At 43.1% G+C, this 15657-nt stretch overlaps 1 protein-coding gene across 1 annotated transcript in view; it reads left to right on the forward strand.

Moving 5' to 3' along the window:
* SHC4 (SHC adaptor protein 4) overlaps positions 1 to 15657 on the forward strand; it is a 349519-nt gene that overhangs the window by 242038 nt on the left and 91824 nt on the right. Inside the window, exon 7 of the mRNA XM_086958275.1 lies at positions 559 to 685. Coding sequence (XP_086814401.1) covers positions 559 to 685 — 127 coding nt within the window. The remainder of the gene's footprint in view (positions 1 to 558; positions 686 to 15657) is intronic.

The following is a 15657-nucleotide window of genomic DNA, read 5'->3' on the forward strand; positions in this document are numbered from 1 at the left end:
AAGATTGCTGAGGGAGAAGAAGCAAATCACACATTGAGGTTCTTCTCTACCCAGATCTACTACCAATCCCAGCGCTCGCATGGCATGATGTCAATCCACAACCCCCGCCTCCTCAACCTTATGGATTGGATTACCAGCTACTTCCAAAATGGCAAAGACGACAAACTTGGCGCAATAGGAAACACATGAAAGAAATAAGTACATTGATGGTTTAGGTGATAAGGAGTGAAAAAAGGATGTTTAGAGAAGGAAGCACTTTTATTGCATTTAAATGTAATATATTTACTATGGTGAAGCCAGGAATCGTGTTGCTATCGTTTATAACAATATAACGGGGCAAATATATTTGTTGTATATAATTATTTAAATTTATAGAGAGGTTGCCGACATTCTATTGAACTTGAGCAACTTGAAGCTTTCCTCAAGCAAATCATCACCAGGTGTATTTTATGTGAATGTGTTCAAGAATTATGGAATGTCTTCGTTTATGTCTTTAGTCAGCACAATGTACTAATTGTCTTACAAGCAGTAACACTCTCTTGTTTACCCTTCTGACAGCATGCCACATACTGGAGTGCCCTAATGGTTTGGCTCAAGATGTGATAAACACCATAGGGCAGGCCTTTGAGCTCCGCTTCAAACAGTATTTAAAGAATCCTATCGCTTTGATGGATTCCACTGACAGGTAAGAGTGGCAGCTTTCTGGGGCTTTGTACTTGCACTTGCTTGTTTTGCCCCTTACTCCTAGTACCAATGTTTGGAATGGCTATGCAAGCACAGAGTACCTATCAGCACATTTGCCTAATATCAGGCCAGTGGATATCCAGGCCAATGTTACATCACTTTAAGGGATTGCAGTCAGGTGATATGTGATTTACCCATCTCTCCAACAGAGACCAATGGAATCACCAGACAACTGAACTTAAGCAATACAGATATAACTGAAACAGTTGCTATTTTCTCTGCACTGCATAGAAACAAAACATGATCTCCTTTTATGAAAAATAAGCCTATTTTCAGTCCTTATTTTCATTATAATAGATCAAGTGTAAATGCTTGATATCAATAAGTTCCTAAACCAAAGGTTTCACATTGATTACTGAGGAAGATAGCATATTGTTACAGGTAGGCATTAATAAAACAAATGTTCTCATATCTATTAAAAGCATTATTTTTACATTCCCCTGTCTCCTGGGTGCATTATTTGACCTTCCCTTCTCTCGTGTTCTGTTGATACTGGGTATGAGAGACATTCAGGGGTTTTAAAATGTTCTAATCATCCCTAGAAAATGAAAGTGAAGGTGTGCAATTAAAAACATGCTTACAGAAACAAACTAAGGGGGTCACACTGGCGGACCGGCGGTGACGGTCCTTCAGCCAAAACGAAGCGTATTACCCACTGCAAAATATGGATGGCGGTGGGTACCGCGGCGGACGGAATGTCCGTCCGCCGCTTCACCACCAAAGGCAATTGTACCCAATTGTCTGGCGGAGGGTGGCTGAGATGGTGCCTAGCAGGCACCGGCCGCCAAATCAAGATGTGGGTAAACAAAGGCCTTTCCATGGCGGCGAGGCCGCCATGGAAAGGCGGCGGGGATTATGTTTGGGGGCCCGTTGCGGGCCCCCCTTTTTGGGGGTGGGTGTTGCTGCACTGGGGAGGTACCCATAGTACCCCTCTGCATTTCCCTGCCCTGCGCGGCAGGCACAGCGTGTTGCCTGCCACGCTGTGCAGGGAAATGCAGTGCATGCCGTTTTCACATTGCGAATGGTGCTGCAGCCTGCAACACTGTTCGCAAAGTTGAAGGCCCAGGATGCGCCCGCCACTACAGGGCGCATCCTAATTGCAGAGGTGGGACCACCGCACGTCTGATGGGAGGTCCCAGCACCACAACGATGGCGGGCGGACTGATGTCCGCCCGCTATCGTAATGAGCCCCTTCGTGTGTGGTAAACTGGCATACTGAGGATTGAACATCTGTGTGGGTTCAATTACGATAACGCTTGCTTACCTCTGGTATCTTTGCATGAACTATAAGGAAAACCTCAGTGAAAGTGTAAGGTGTGTGAGTAACAACACAACCAAACAATACACTTGACAATGAAAGAACTGTAACGTCCACACCAAATTTAGTTAACAAGGTCGGACTTTATCAAGTGAATACCTAAAATCGAAATTGAAAAAAATAGGGGAGATAACCAGAAATTAAGAAGTTTAAACAAGCATTAGTAAATGCATTAGATTTCCCCAATGTGATTAATAATAAGCAGTTTTTTGTTATAAGTTGTAGCTTGCTAATTAGTTGTACAATATAAGTTACAGAGAATTTACTAAAGTGTTATGACTTTTTTATGTTATGCTGTTACTAGTGGTATAGGGTGAGTAAGTAACACTAATGAAATGAAATAGACAAATAATAGAATTAATAGACGTAATAGCAATATTATGTGTTTAGAGGAGTTCTGACAGCTTTTGGGCCCGGTGCCACTGCACCTGCTGCAACATTGAAATAATGACCCTATTGTCTGCAAGATAACTGCATTTGCGACTGCCTGTTTAGTTGTAAAATGTATATTAATTGTAGATGTTTAGTGGGGTGCCTAGAGCTTTTGGTCCTGGTGTCACTGCACCTTCTACATCATTGAAATCATAACCCTGTTGTCTGCAAGGTAACTGCACTTGTGACTGCCTTTTTAGTTTAACATCTTAGCAATAATCTAGGTTTAGTAGGGTCCCTGAAGCTTTTGGCCCTGCTGCCACTGCACCTGTTGCACCATTCAAATCAAGTCCCTTTTAAGTGCAAGCTAACTGCAATTGTGACTTCCTGCTTAGTAGTCAAATATAGCATTATTATGTGCTATGAGGAGTTCTGACAACCTTTGCGCCTGGTGCTACTGCACCCGCTGCACCATTCAAATCCTGACCCTGTTGTCTGCAGTGTAACTGCTCTTGTGGCTACCTGTTTAGTAGTAAAATATAGCATATCTCTTGTATATTAACTTTATTTTTTTTAGGGGCAATGTTTATTACAACATTTAGAATTTGATCATAATGATCAAATAGATTAAGCTGAAAAAATCAATCTGATAACGCCTACAAAGTGTAGAGAAAGGTACTGATGCATGATTAGGAAATGCCACAAACGCTCTAAGGCTAAAGCATCTGCTTTACACAACTAAGTAATAAAAAGCAAGCATACCAGCATACTCGTAGAAGCTGTCTGCCTTTTTCATGGGAAGAGATCTTATCTTGACAGTGAACAGTTTTAACAGCTTTAGTAGAAGTATTGCAGCCAGTGTTGTGTAGCCAGGGGAAGGTGATCAAAAAAAAAAGTTCCACACAAAACTGAATGAACACAGCATTTTGGCAATGGGAGCTGATAAGAGCCCCCTTTTAAGATACATTAAATGCAAGAGATTTCACAAGCACAGCACAGGCACTCTGCAGGCGAAACTTAAAAAGAAAAATATAGTCACTGTTTCATAAACACCACTAGAGAGTATCAGTGTCTTGATGTTGTTTATTAAATAAGCACCAATCAGACTTGCGGAGGCTTGCCATAGCTCGGAAGGACTGGTTATCACTCACCTAACTTGATTTGATGCACGCTTCTCCCCTGATTGGGCGTTACAGAAAGGTTTCTTGGGCGCACGAAATGCAGCCCAGCAGCAAAAAATGCTGTGCTGGGTTGTGTGACATGGAAGAAGCAGGAGAGCTCCAAATCTACAGAGAGAGCCTCTCCTCTCTCTAGCATCGGTACTGATTTCAGCTGCTGTGCAGCAAGCAACATAGCGCTGGGGTGCATGCCTGAGTCTAACAATGGTTTCGTACCGGAATGGTAACCTTCCTATACAAAATACTATGCTTAGGCACACTTTAGAACGTTTCCTACTTTGTATGTGTGCTGCACAGTGTATGTGTGTATATATATACTGTATATGTATTTATAATTCTTAATATGTTTTTAACAATATATGTTATTAAAATAATTATTTATAAATATTAATAAGTAAGTATATATTATCTTTTATACATATATATATGTTTAATTTATTTTTATATTATATGTATTAGTTATAATTAAACATTTTAAAAAACTATATTTTTAAAAACGTTATTTTTTACAACAATATTTTTTTCCAATATTTTTGTACTTACCATCATGTAGATAGGACTTCGATATTTTGGACATCGATATTTTTGTGTCGATATTTTTGTACCTCGATATTCTGACTGTCGATATTCTGTCAGTGATCCATCTTTTGATGTTATCTGCAACCACACAGTTCTGCTTTCTTTCTTTTTTGGGGATTTGGATCTTTTTATTGAATTTTGAAATAGAAAATGCATGAAGGTTAGAATACAAATGTAGAGATGCCTGTATTAAAAAAGAAAAAACTGATCTTATATAGTTACAACATCGTATGGTAACCAGTACACCCACAATTTCCTCCCCATAATCTCAATATGAATCATTATAGATAGAAGGTGAACAGGGTACAATGGCAAGATGCCATCTGCTAATACTATAGATGAGCTATGAAGAGTAAGAAGTCAAAACTATAGCAGGTGATGTCAAAGGGAAGGGTCGAGGAAGAAACAAGTAATATAGAGTAACTAGGATTCAGAACGTGTGTGTGCAGTGAAAGGCAAAACTGTAGGTCTACGGCAGATGAGTGGAAATGTGTGGAAGGGGACGAAAGACCCTTGGGAACCACCCTACAAATTGGTGGGTGACAAGTCAGTGGGGTCCCCCACTGCCATAAGGAGTTAATCTGTGTCACATCATCGGCAGATATTCCGTTAACATGTCTAGGAAATTGGGTGGTGTAGCAGGATCGGAGGGAATGGCAGCCTGCAGGCAAGAAAAAGCTGAGAATCTGGGGGTAAACCTGTCACACTCTTTCACAAATTAAGGTGAGCCATATATCAGAAATATTGTGTTCCTGGTCGTTCAGCCAGTATATCAAACATTCATGTGCAGCTGTGACTATTACACTCTCTAGCCAGTCCTCCTGAATTGGGGCAGCACGTGTAGAACATCAGTAGAGTATGCATAGTTTAGCCACCAATGAGATTGAGGTGATCCAGCTGAATTTGTGGGAGGCAAGAGTAGCCAGGCCTCGGGTGTCGTGTAGAATCACCAGTGGAGCCTGGAGGGGGAGTGGTGTGGCCAAGAGTTTCTTGTAGGACTGGATTCGACCCGACCCAGAAAGTCTTGAGCGCAGGACAAGAGAATGTGTAGTATGTTGCAGGCAGGACTGTGACATCGACAACAGTCCAAAGTGGATGTCAATTGTAGTTGAGTCTGCATTGAGTCCGGTGAAGGCGTACCAGTGGCTCAGAAAATAATCTGGACACCAGGAGACTATAAAGTACAGCGATCAGCTTTTATATGTGTCCCATTGTACCAAGTTAGTGTGAAGAGAAGATGAGGTAGAGGACCAATGTCCCATGCGTGGTTGTGTTCAGAGGCAATGTCAGAGCTGGAGATACCTCCAAAACTGTGAGTGTGGAAGGTGGAATTTCACAGTGAGGCTCTCGAAGGATTTAAGAGCATCCTCAGTCAATAGGTGGTGTATCTCTATAAATTTCGACGCGGATCCAATCCGGCCAAGACAGTGGTGAGTGGTCAATAGTAATGGATCTATTGTGCCACATGGGCAGACTCGGTTGAAGAAATCTGTGTTCCAGCAGGAAGTCATGTGTCGTTTTCCAGACCACATTCATCTCCAGTAGCATGGGGTTACGTTGATCTTGCGACACTCATGCACTTGCATACAGAACCAAGTGTCATTGTGTACACCTGCGTACCTGCATACAGAACAGAGTGCCGTTGTGTAGGTGTTCTTCGATCTGGGCCTAGTGAGGCAATTCAAGGTGCTGGCATAGGTGGTACACCATCTATAACAAGTGCTGGGCCCTGTAATAGGTTCCATAATGAGTGAGGAGCAGGCCCCCAGAGGATGTGGTGGCATAAAGCTTAGTAGATGTCATTTCTGAGGGTAAAGGACCCCAAAGAATTTGTGGACCTTGGAGTCAATTTGTGAGAGGAGGCTAGCCGGGATATTAAAATGAAGCATGCCAAACACTGAACAGGTGGTTAACCCTTGGGGCTGTGACAATCTTGATTGTTTGGACTCTTCCCCAGTGATACAGTTGAAGTGCTGACCATTTAGTGAAGAATCATGTAGTGGAATCTAAGAGAAGGAGGATCTTATCCCTTACCATGGCACTAAAGACTCTGTGTAACAAAATCCCAAAATTCCTCAGACCGTGCGGGAGCCATGTCACCGGTAGTTGGGCTAGCAAGCGTTCTGAGATCTGGAGGGTCAACAGCATTGCTTCCGTCTTGGACCAGTTAATCTTGTAGCACAAGAAGTGAGTGAATGAGTCAACTAGAGTCATGAGACCTGGAATCGGTACACCGGGGTTGCCCAGGGTCAGAAGGATGTTACCTACATACAGTAGAGGATTTAATTCCCCTGCCCTCATTTGGATGCTGGAGATGTGTGTTGAGAATGTAATGGCTATTGCCAAGGGTTCCAGAGCCAGAAGAAAGAGGAAGGGCACAGGGTGCAACCCCGTCTTGTGCCTCGAGTAGTGGTTATCAGATCAGAGAGGATGCCGTTGCAACTGATCATCGCCATGGAGGAACTGTAGATGCACTGGCCAATTTGAATGGCTCTGGGGCTGATTCTGAATCTGTCCATGGTGTGGAACAGGTATGGCCAGTCAACACGGTCAGATATCCTCTCCACATCTAGGGAAAGCAGCAGTTTTACATTCGGATCAGACTTGGTAGACCAGATGACGTGCCACAATCTTCATATCACAGTTCGGAAGCGAGATGGTGTGGTAATTGGCACTGGAGCGGTTGTCCTTTCCCGGTCTCGGGATGAGAAAGATCTACGCTCTGTTAAATTCAGACTGGAGAGTGCCAGTGGTCAGAGCTTCCTGCAGCATAGCCGTGAGGAGTGGAACAGTTTGGGCACTGTAGCCCTATAGCATTCTAACGGGACAGCATCTTGCCTGTGTTCAAGGTTTTGATCGCTTCAATGACCTCCTCTTCCAAGATGGCCCACTCCAGTTCCTCTTGTTGACTCACAGGGAGAGTGGAGAGTCTGAAGCCGGACTTGAACAATTGTTCTTGTGTGGTATCAACTGGGCAATCTGCAGTGTAAAGGGCAGTTTAATAGGATGAGAATTCTTGCACAAGGATGAGTCAGGATGGTTCCAGAGGCCTTTTGGATAGAAGGGATCACAGAACATGCTTCCCTCTGCTTCAAATAAATTGCCAAAAGACAAAGGCTTTTTTACCGTGCTCATATACATTCTGTCTAACAAGGGAAAGGGTTTTTTTTCTGCAGCCAAGGTGTAAATACTGTTAAGTTCAGGTTTCTCTGCCATAAGATTTCTCAGACAGTCTGGACTTCCTCTGTACTTTTCCAAGATGGACTGCAGTTCTGTTTCTAACGCCGTCTTCTGTACAGCAGTCTTGAACCGCCCAATACCGGCTTCTCTCATCAGTATGCCTCGCAGATATGCCTTCCCTGCCACCCATAACATTTGTTTGGGAGTTGCTGTTAATTCATTGAGTGCCAGGTAGTCACCAAGGAGAGATCTCAGTCAGGTGTTTTCTTCTAGTGATTTGAGTCACAAGGAATTTAACCGTGGGATGCAGTAGGTGCCACACGTCATAGAGAGAATGGTCATCCATTAAGTCACGAAGCACAGCACGGTCGCCGTCACGTCTCACATCTGGCCTGCCTGATTTATCCAGAAGAGGGTGTAGGATTAAGTTCCAGTCTCTGCCGGTGATGAGTTTATGGGAGCTGAATTCCATCAACAATATGTGAAGGTGCGCTAGCCACAGTTTTCTTATTACTACAGGGTTGTACACTGTCAGACCTGGCCCTTTTTGCAGGTTTATCACCAAACCTTTTGCCTTCTATTTACAGCGGCAGGACATGTCAGCCACCCGTCCTGAATCCTAGCTTTGGTGTCATTTCTACACTCTTGAGGCAATTGAGGAGCGAGCCCAGGACGGGCCCCCAAACTGAAGCCGGCTGCAGTAAGAGAGCATGGCTTAGTAATTGATACGCCCTGAGTGGCCTATAGTGGGTCATGTGATCCAATTCTGCACCAAACTACTGCAATTTGAGGCCCTAATGTTATAATGTCTGCCTTATACTGGCCAGAATAACAAGTACTATATTCAGGAGCTTTATAATGTTTGATGATGTGTTATAACATGCACAACCTTACAAATATTTACTGTTTGCACTAACTGTTATGTTTATGACAATTGTCTTATGGCAAAGTAATTTATGATCTAGGCATTATTATAACAATTGCCTAGTGGCAAAGTGATTTATGTGACTGTGGTCTAATGTGTTTTATCTACAATATGTGAGATCTTTTTATATAACCTTGTGTGGAGTCTGCCTGGCTTAGGTGCATACCTTAGACAACCAGTAACAGAACCAATGATCAGGAGTTGGTCTGAGACTTTGATCCATCCAAAAATGTAGTGGCTGTATTCAACCGGAAGCCGCTTATAGAACAAGATGGCTACTCCATTCTTCCTAGGAAGAGATGTGGTGGACTGGAGGCAGAGGGGTCTGCATCAGAGTCTACGGAGAAAAGGATTTTACCCACCCACTCGCATTTAAGTTTCGCCAATTCTTTCAATGTGAGATGTGTTTCCTCCACAAGGACAATGTTTGTCTTTTTGGGCAAGAGTTGTGTTATGTTTAATGAAGTGGGTCATTCCGTTGACATTGAGGGACCGGAAGGACAAATCATACAGCAGGAAGTTGAGGTGTCGTAAATCAACTGATGAAAGAGAGTAAAAAAATCTGTAACCAAACTTTCAGTGGGTGTGATAGGTCACCACCAGTGACCGCTGCTATATAGGAAGGGGATGAAGAAAATCATCCGGACCAGGGTGCACGGAGGTTCAAAAGGCCCATACCTTTCAGGCTATGGATGGGTGTCACAGCTTATTTGGGGACCTAGATTTGTCTCTATCCTGTCGATGATCCAGCCGGAGGTCTCTGCTCAGGTCTCTACTCCTGTTAGGTGCCTCCGCATGTGATGTCTGTAGTGGGAAAGAGAGAAGAAGCGTAGTATACATATATTGTTGTCATTGGGTCTCGATATCCTCCAGCCAATGCTCCATTAGAGTCCCAGAACTCCTTAACCGTGCCATTAACAGTCAGCAGCCTGGTGGCCAGTTCCATCAGAGGTCTAAGTTCTGAGCGTTGGGCGCAGAGCCAGAAACTTTTTCCGCAGGATTTGCGTTTCATATGAATAGTCTACTGAGAAGGTAATCTTATTGATGTTGAACGTGTATGTACCATGTTTCCAAACCTCTGAAAGGATGATATTCACCTGCTGGTGACAGAAAATACGTACAATGATTGGGATGGGGCCCTGACAAGCTGATGAGGAGCAGGAGACAGTGCGGTGTGCTCATTCGAACTATGGCGCTCCTGTTTATCATTCTCTAGGAGGTAAAGGGGTCAGAAGGATATTTCCTGCTCTTGTAACTGACTGCACTACAGTATGGTGGGCTTCCACATATTATTACCGCGGACTTCCGAGGAGTGAAATTTCAACATGTTGATAGATCTCAGTGACAGCCTGATGCTTGAAGCATCAAGTTAGCTCCACAGTAATGGCGCTGCACTGAAAAAGTAAAATTAAACAGTTTTCACAGAGCACAAGAGAAAGAGAAAAGGGTTATCTATCTTGTATCAGCTCACAACAAGGGGAAACAAGCACAGCAGATGTATTTTCTCCCAGCAATGCTAGAAAACAATCCTAGAAAACAACTGCAGGATTAATTATCCGTAATATGTATATGTGGAAAACCTGGTTAATGATTACCAATGCAACAGCTGCGGTCTGTGCAGGTAACAGCGGTTGGGCGGTGGGGTAAATTAAATAAGTAATTCATTTTCCCTCTCCATCGTTCCTCAAAAATCCCCCCCACCCACGCAGCCCCACCGCCCCACTGCTGTTACCTGCATGTGCCGCGGTTGCAATGCAATGAGATGTAAAAACATAAAACGTGAAACTTTTGAGAAAGTGGTTCATCTCTGCTTATACTTTAGGTGTTAACTCAGAGAGGTGTTTGTATTGAAATTTGCAACCAAGGCAGAAGCAATCAAACAATTTATCAACAAACGCTAGGAAGTGATTCAACAAGAGCCGGATTTTAAGGCTCTCTTCAATGAAAAAACAGTTTTTGCACATGCCTGCTCCAGGAACCTAAAAGAAATGTTAAAGCCACCGCCGGTTACACATTCAGAGAACCACAAAGGAATGCGTAAATGTACCCACTGCAGGAATTGAACTGTACCCACTGCAGCAATGTGATAATTGGGGAACCCTATCTCACCCACACACTGGTCTGGAAAAACTATCAAACTATTACACACATTGGATTGTACCTCAGATACACTGATCTACGCTATTAAAAGCCCTTGTGGCCAATTATATGCAGGAAAAACGTAATGCAAAATCAAGATCAGAATCACAGAACATAAGAGTATGATTAGAACAAAGAATCGCAATTCCAGTTTAGTAACCCACTGGCTGGATCACAATCACAACATAGCACAACTTTGTTTTAAAGTTGTAGAGGTTAATTATACACCCAAATACCAACATTCATAGAACATTGGCACACAGGGAGACTTTTTGGATTAGATACCTGGACAGTGTGGCCCCAAGAAGGTTAAATGATAAAGTTGACATGTCATGTTTTTTATATAATTGGTGTACCCGATTTTGTTTCTTATTATTATCTTGTGTAAAGTTCCTTTTGTGAAAGGGAAAGACAAAGTATGACAGGGTTACACATATTGTATAGCAGCAGGAACCAGTACCATTGCAAGATATGTTGTAATACAGTTTTAACAGATATAACCATGAGAATTAATTATGGGTGTATGAGCACATTGTGTTTTGTACTTTGGGAAGGGGATTACGCTTCCTCCGGTCTCGTCAGGTGATCGTCAGTGTGGCTTGAAATCCGCAAAGCAGCCCGTATCAGCACTTCTCTCCTTCTTTTTGCCGATGGCTTCTCCGGTTCAGCTGTCCTAATTCTATTTCCACTTTTACGTCCTTTGGATCACCCGACGAGACCGGAGGAAGCGTAATCCCCTTCCCAGGTTAAGAAATGGGATCCCAAGAAGTACGATAATACGAGCCCACGCCACAGTCAAGAAGTATAAGGACTCCATAATTTGGACTCTACGTGGCAATACACAAAGTATTACGGTGCACAAGTCCTGTTTAGAACATCTACCTTCCCTGATGAAGACCTTCACATAAAGAAGTGCCACATAGAAGGTCGAAACGCGTTGGCCCCCTTTGAGAGAGGTTTTTGGTCTGAACCGACTAGAAATCAGGTCCCAAACTGGAAAATACCAGCCCCTAAATTAGGGCCCTTTATCTCGTGTTCTGAGAAACCTGCCTTTGCCCCTGTCTATAAATCAATAGGACTGCTTTCGGACATAAAGTTAATCTTTGTATATGTACCTTATTGAACGTTTTGCATTGGTTTGACACACTTTTTTTTAATGTATTAAGCACCATATGTTTAAGTTCTTTTCACTGTACATAATCTTTGGACACATTGTTTTTTGGAAACAGAAAGTATTTTCTTTATGTTTAAATTGTATATATTGTGAATATTTGGGTCTAACTTGCCTAATGATGGGTATGGTTGTTTTGCAAACTAAATAAGAAAAAAGAAAAATATAAATGTGAATATCCCAACGTTAATTAAAAAATCGTATGGGTAGAGAGACGTTTGTCTAATTTATGGTTTCTGAGGCATCTTGTTTTTGTATAGATATAATTATATTGGACCGCTGCACCTGGCAAGGGTAATTGACCCCCATGTAAGATAATACACCGTCACTTTCACTGCACGACCATTGTATCTAGGTTGACTCTAATCTTGCACTGTTGTCCTTCTAGGCCCAAATTCATGCCATCATTATGATTGGTTGGTGCCATCAGTATTGGAATTGGCCCTTCCTCACACTGTCACTCTTCAGGCAGGAGCATCGGCCACTCCTTGTAAGTGCGCTGTGGTTGCACTTCATTTTCATTCCGCCCTTATTGGACCACACTGCTCCTAGCACTGTGATGTTCCGCTCCTATTGTGATTAATGTATATTGAGGATTCCTAGTCCTATTTGGTAAACGCTCACTGATGGGTTTCTGTTATCTCACTGTGCAGTTCAAATGTCATCATCACCTTGCCCAATCGCCACGTCGCAATTTGGTTTTGTAGCATTGGCATATGCGTAATGTTCATCGGCGAACCATTCCTAACCTCTTCTTTTCTTTTTGGCCCCTTATTTCTTCATGTTTTCCTTCTCCTTCTTTCCTCATTAATGTCTGGCCTTATACAGGCTTATTCTCAGGCATATATCTTGCTGTCCTCATGATGATCCCGCAATTCTAGCTGGGATTGAAACGTCGTCGACAACGACATCTTGACTCAGATTTGTTTATGTGGATTCAAGCGGTACATAAGATGTTTTTTTTACAATTGCGACTGTTGTAAATATGTATGTAAAGTCACTATTAATGTAAATGCCTGATGTCCGGAAATCTGGTGATTTCCAACCCCGTTTTTACCCACTGCACTTTATTTATACCTTGTTATTCTTTTGAATTATTTGTGTAATAAATGTATTTGTCCATTTGGAGAAAACATACACAGTTCACAGTGTAGTACTGTGCAATACAACTTGATATATTTGCTTGTGAAAGGGACCACTGTCTCTGAAAACACTCTGTAGTGTGGCGCACTCAATAAGAGGGCCCAGTTTTTTATATTTTGTTGTTAGATTTCAGAGCACAGTTTGTGTTTTTGTGCTTCACTTTTGACACTGATGTTAACATAGTCACTTTAGTGTGCAATGCGGCAAAGAATCATGGCGAGGGGTGGACCGTATGGTTTCTTACAACTTAGTGCTGGTACACATGATGATAATGAATATGAAACTAAGGTGAAGGGAACAGTTTGTTCCTCCAAAAGACTCTGATACTATAGTTTTCTCTATTCTTCAGCTATCACTTGTTTCTAAAAATGAGTGCTGTTCCTAACTCGTTTGGTAATTACATTATTATTTTGAACACTACTGCCCCTGAAGAACAGAGAAAGCACCGGAAATGCACTGGGAATTGTTTTTTAAGTTGTGAAATGTGAATGTTTGTATATATTTGTCATTATAATTTTTTAATATCACAAGCATTGTGATGTAACATTGTGAAACGTCTATGTACGATCACGTACATGTACTATAAGAAAGAAAGAAACAATTCTGAAATACCATTAAAGAGCTTATGTATGAATTTAATTGAATGGTTTGTTTAAAACAAATACTTCGGGTGAACATGTAGCTTTCGGGCTATTTGAGTAGTGCACCTTGTTTCTAGAACACCGGATGGTGCACTAGGGTGGAAGGCAATCCCTCAATGTTGTCATCTTCTCCACAACTGCATCAAGCATCATCTAAATTAGATTCTATGTGTAATCAGATTCTATAGTTCTGCAGCTTGGACGGATGAGTACAGTTCCTAAAATTAGCGCTGGGTAACACAGGATTTCCTAAAACAATTACGGGCTTATCTGAATCCAGAGCACATGCTGTGCAGACAGATTCGATTTTCTTTATGGATTCTACACCACTAATATAGCCTTTTGCATGAGAACGACAAGTGCCAACAAGCCAGATGGTCTGCATAAAGCTTTGCCGAGCCAGCAAGACAGACTGTCTGCATTAAATGATAGGTCATCTTTAGGCAGTCTCCATGATGATCCAACAGTTCCAAGTCTCCAGGGTTGACATATGTTTTAGAATCCCCTGTGATCTGCTCCCTTACCCAATGTCGTCTGACACACAGGGTGCTTGTTGGGTTTTTACAAAACCTCGAAATACAATAAAACAAAGAATACAGTCCACTGTGTTTGGCAAGCAGTGAAAGTTATTGTTAATCCCCCAATAGATCTTTTACAACCAGACAGCTTGACTGTGGGACCTACAAATTAGAAGTTATCTTACCGAAATGTTTACACTGGTGCAACAAAAGAGGAAAGCTCTATAGCCACTATTTTCTCTGCTTATTTCATAAAGAAAAGCGTAAGCAACATTTGTTGCAAACTACCGTTTTGCGCCAAAGCAGAGCATAGAGAAAACTGAGTTAATGCTAATATAGCTTTGTTTAAATGAAAAATGAAAAAACTATGGGGCATATTTGCAAGCCCCTATCGCCACAGGAACGTCACTTTCAGTGGCCTTTGATTGTTTATGTCCAGGAAGGTGTCCCTTCTTGCACATAAACAATCAATAAAAAATTACGTTTTGCATCTTCTATATCTACTGCATTAACCCCTTCCGTGCTTCGAACGTCCAACGGTCGTCGCGCGCGCTACCTCGCTGGTGCTGCTCACGACCGTTGGACGTCCGAATCTCGTTAGCGCGATCGAACGTCCGCACTGGGGCGGAATGTTCGACGCGCTAAAGCGGTTAAGCAGCACACATAGTAGTTTCGAAACGCCATTTAAAGATTGTTTATGTGCAGGAAGAGACACATTGAAGAGGAATTAAATCCCCAACTATAAAAAGTCCCCCCTCGGGACGGGTTTGCACAGTGGTGAAGGGAGGGGGCGGGCCTGAGGTGACATGTGTGCAAAGACGCCGTGTGGTGCGTTTTAAGTTGAGGATTTAATTCCTCTTCAATCTTGAGGGTCCCTGGGGGCCAACTAGCCCACCAGGTACCTCCTGTTAGCGCCACAGGGCTGGGTTACAGAGAGGTGGTCCAGGCCACGCCCCTTTTGTGGCACTTACGGGAGAGGCCTGGTGGGCTAGTTGGACCCCAGGGACCCTCAGGATTCAAGGGGACTTAATCCCCCAACTTGAAACGCACCACGGGGCGCGTTGGTTAATGGTGAAGGGAGGGGGCGGGCCTGAGGGGACATGTGTGCAAACACGCCCTGTGAAGCGTTTTAAGTTGGGGAATTTAATTCCTCTTCAATCCTGAGGGTCCCTGGTGGCCAACTAGCCCATCAGGTACTTCCAGTAAGTGCCACTGAGCTGCGTTGCAGAGAGGTGGGCCAGGCAACGCCCCTTTTTACACCTCTCTGAAACGCAGCTCTGTGGCGCTTACTGGAGGTACCTGGTGGGCTAGTTGGACCCCAGGGACCGTCAGGATTCAAGGGAAGTTAATCTCCCAACTTAAAACGGCCACAGGGCGTGTTTGCACATATGTCACCTCAGGCCCCCCCTCCCTTCACCACTGTGCAAACGCACCTCGTAGCGCGTTTTAAGAGGTCGTTTTAATCCCCCTGCCCTATTATGTACTAGGGCCTTACAGAGGAGGTCATGCTAATCACAGGGGTACCCCAACACATAATGTTTCCTAGTGTGTGTAGGTGTTTTCACTGTATTCTAAGTGTCTTTTACCATAGCACTGGCTCTAGGCCTGGTTAGTAAGTCAGTTACCACCAGTATCCGTCTGAAAAGTTGTGGGCACAGGATGATTTTGCAACAAGGCCTCTTCTGCTCCTCTGTTGGTTCGTTCTGCACGTCTTGCTTCTTTGTGCACTTTTCTTTGTCTTTGTGGACT

Source organism: Lissotriton vulgaris, chromosome 2_1 (assembly GCF_964263255.1).
Source record: "Lissotriton vulgaris chromosome 2_1, aLisVul1.2, whole genome shotgun sequence".
In the NCBI taxonomy this organism is placed as follows: Eukaryota; Metazoa; Chordata; class Amphibia; order Caudata; family Salamandridae; genus Lissotriton; species Lissotriton vulgaris.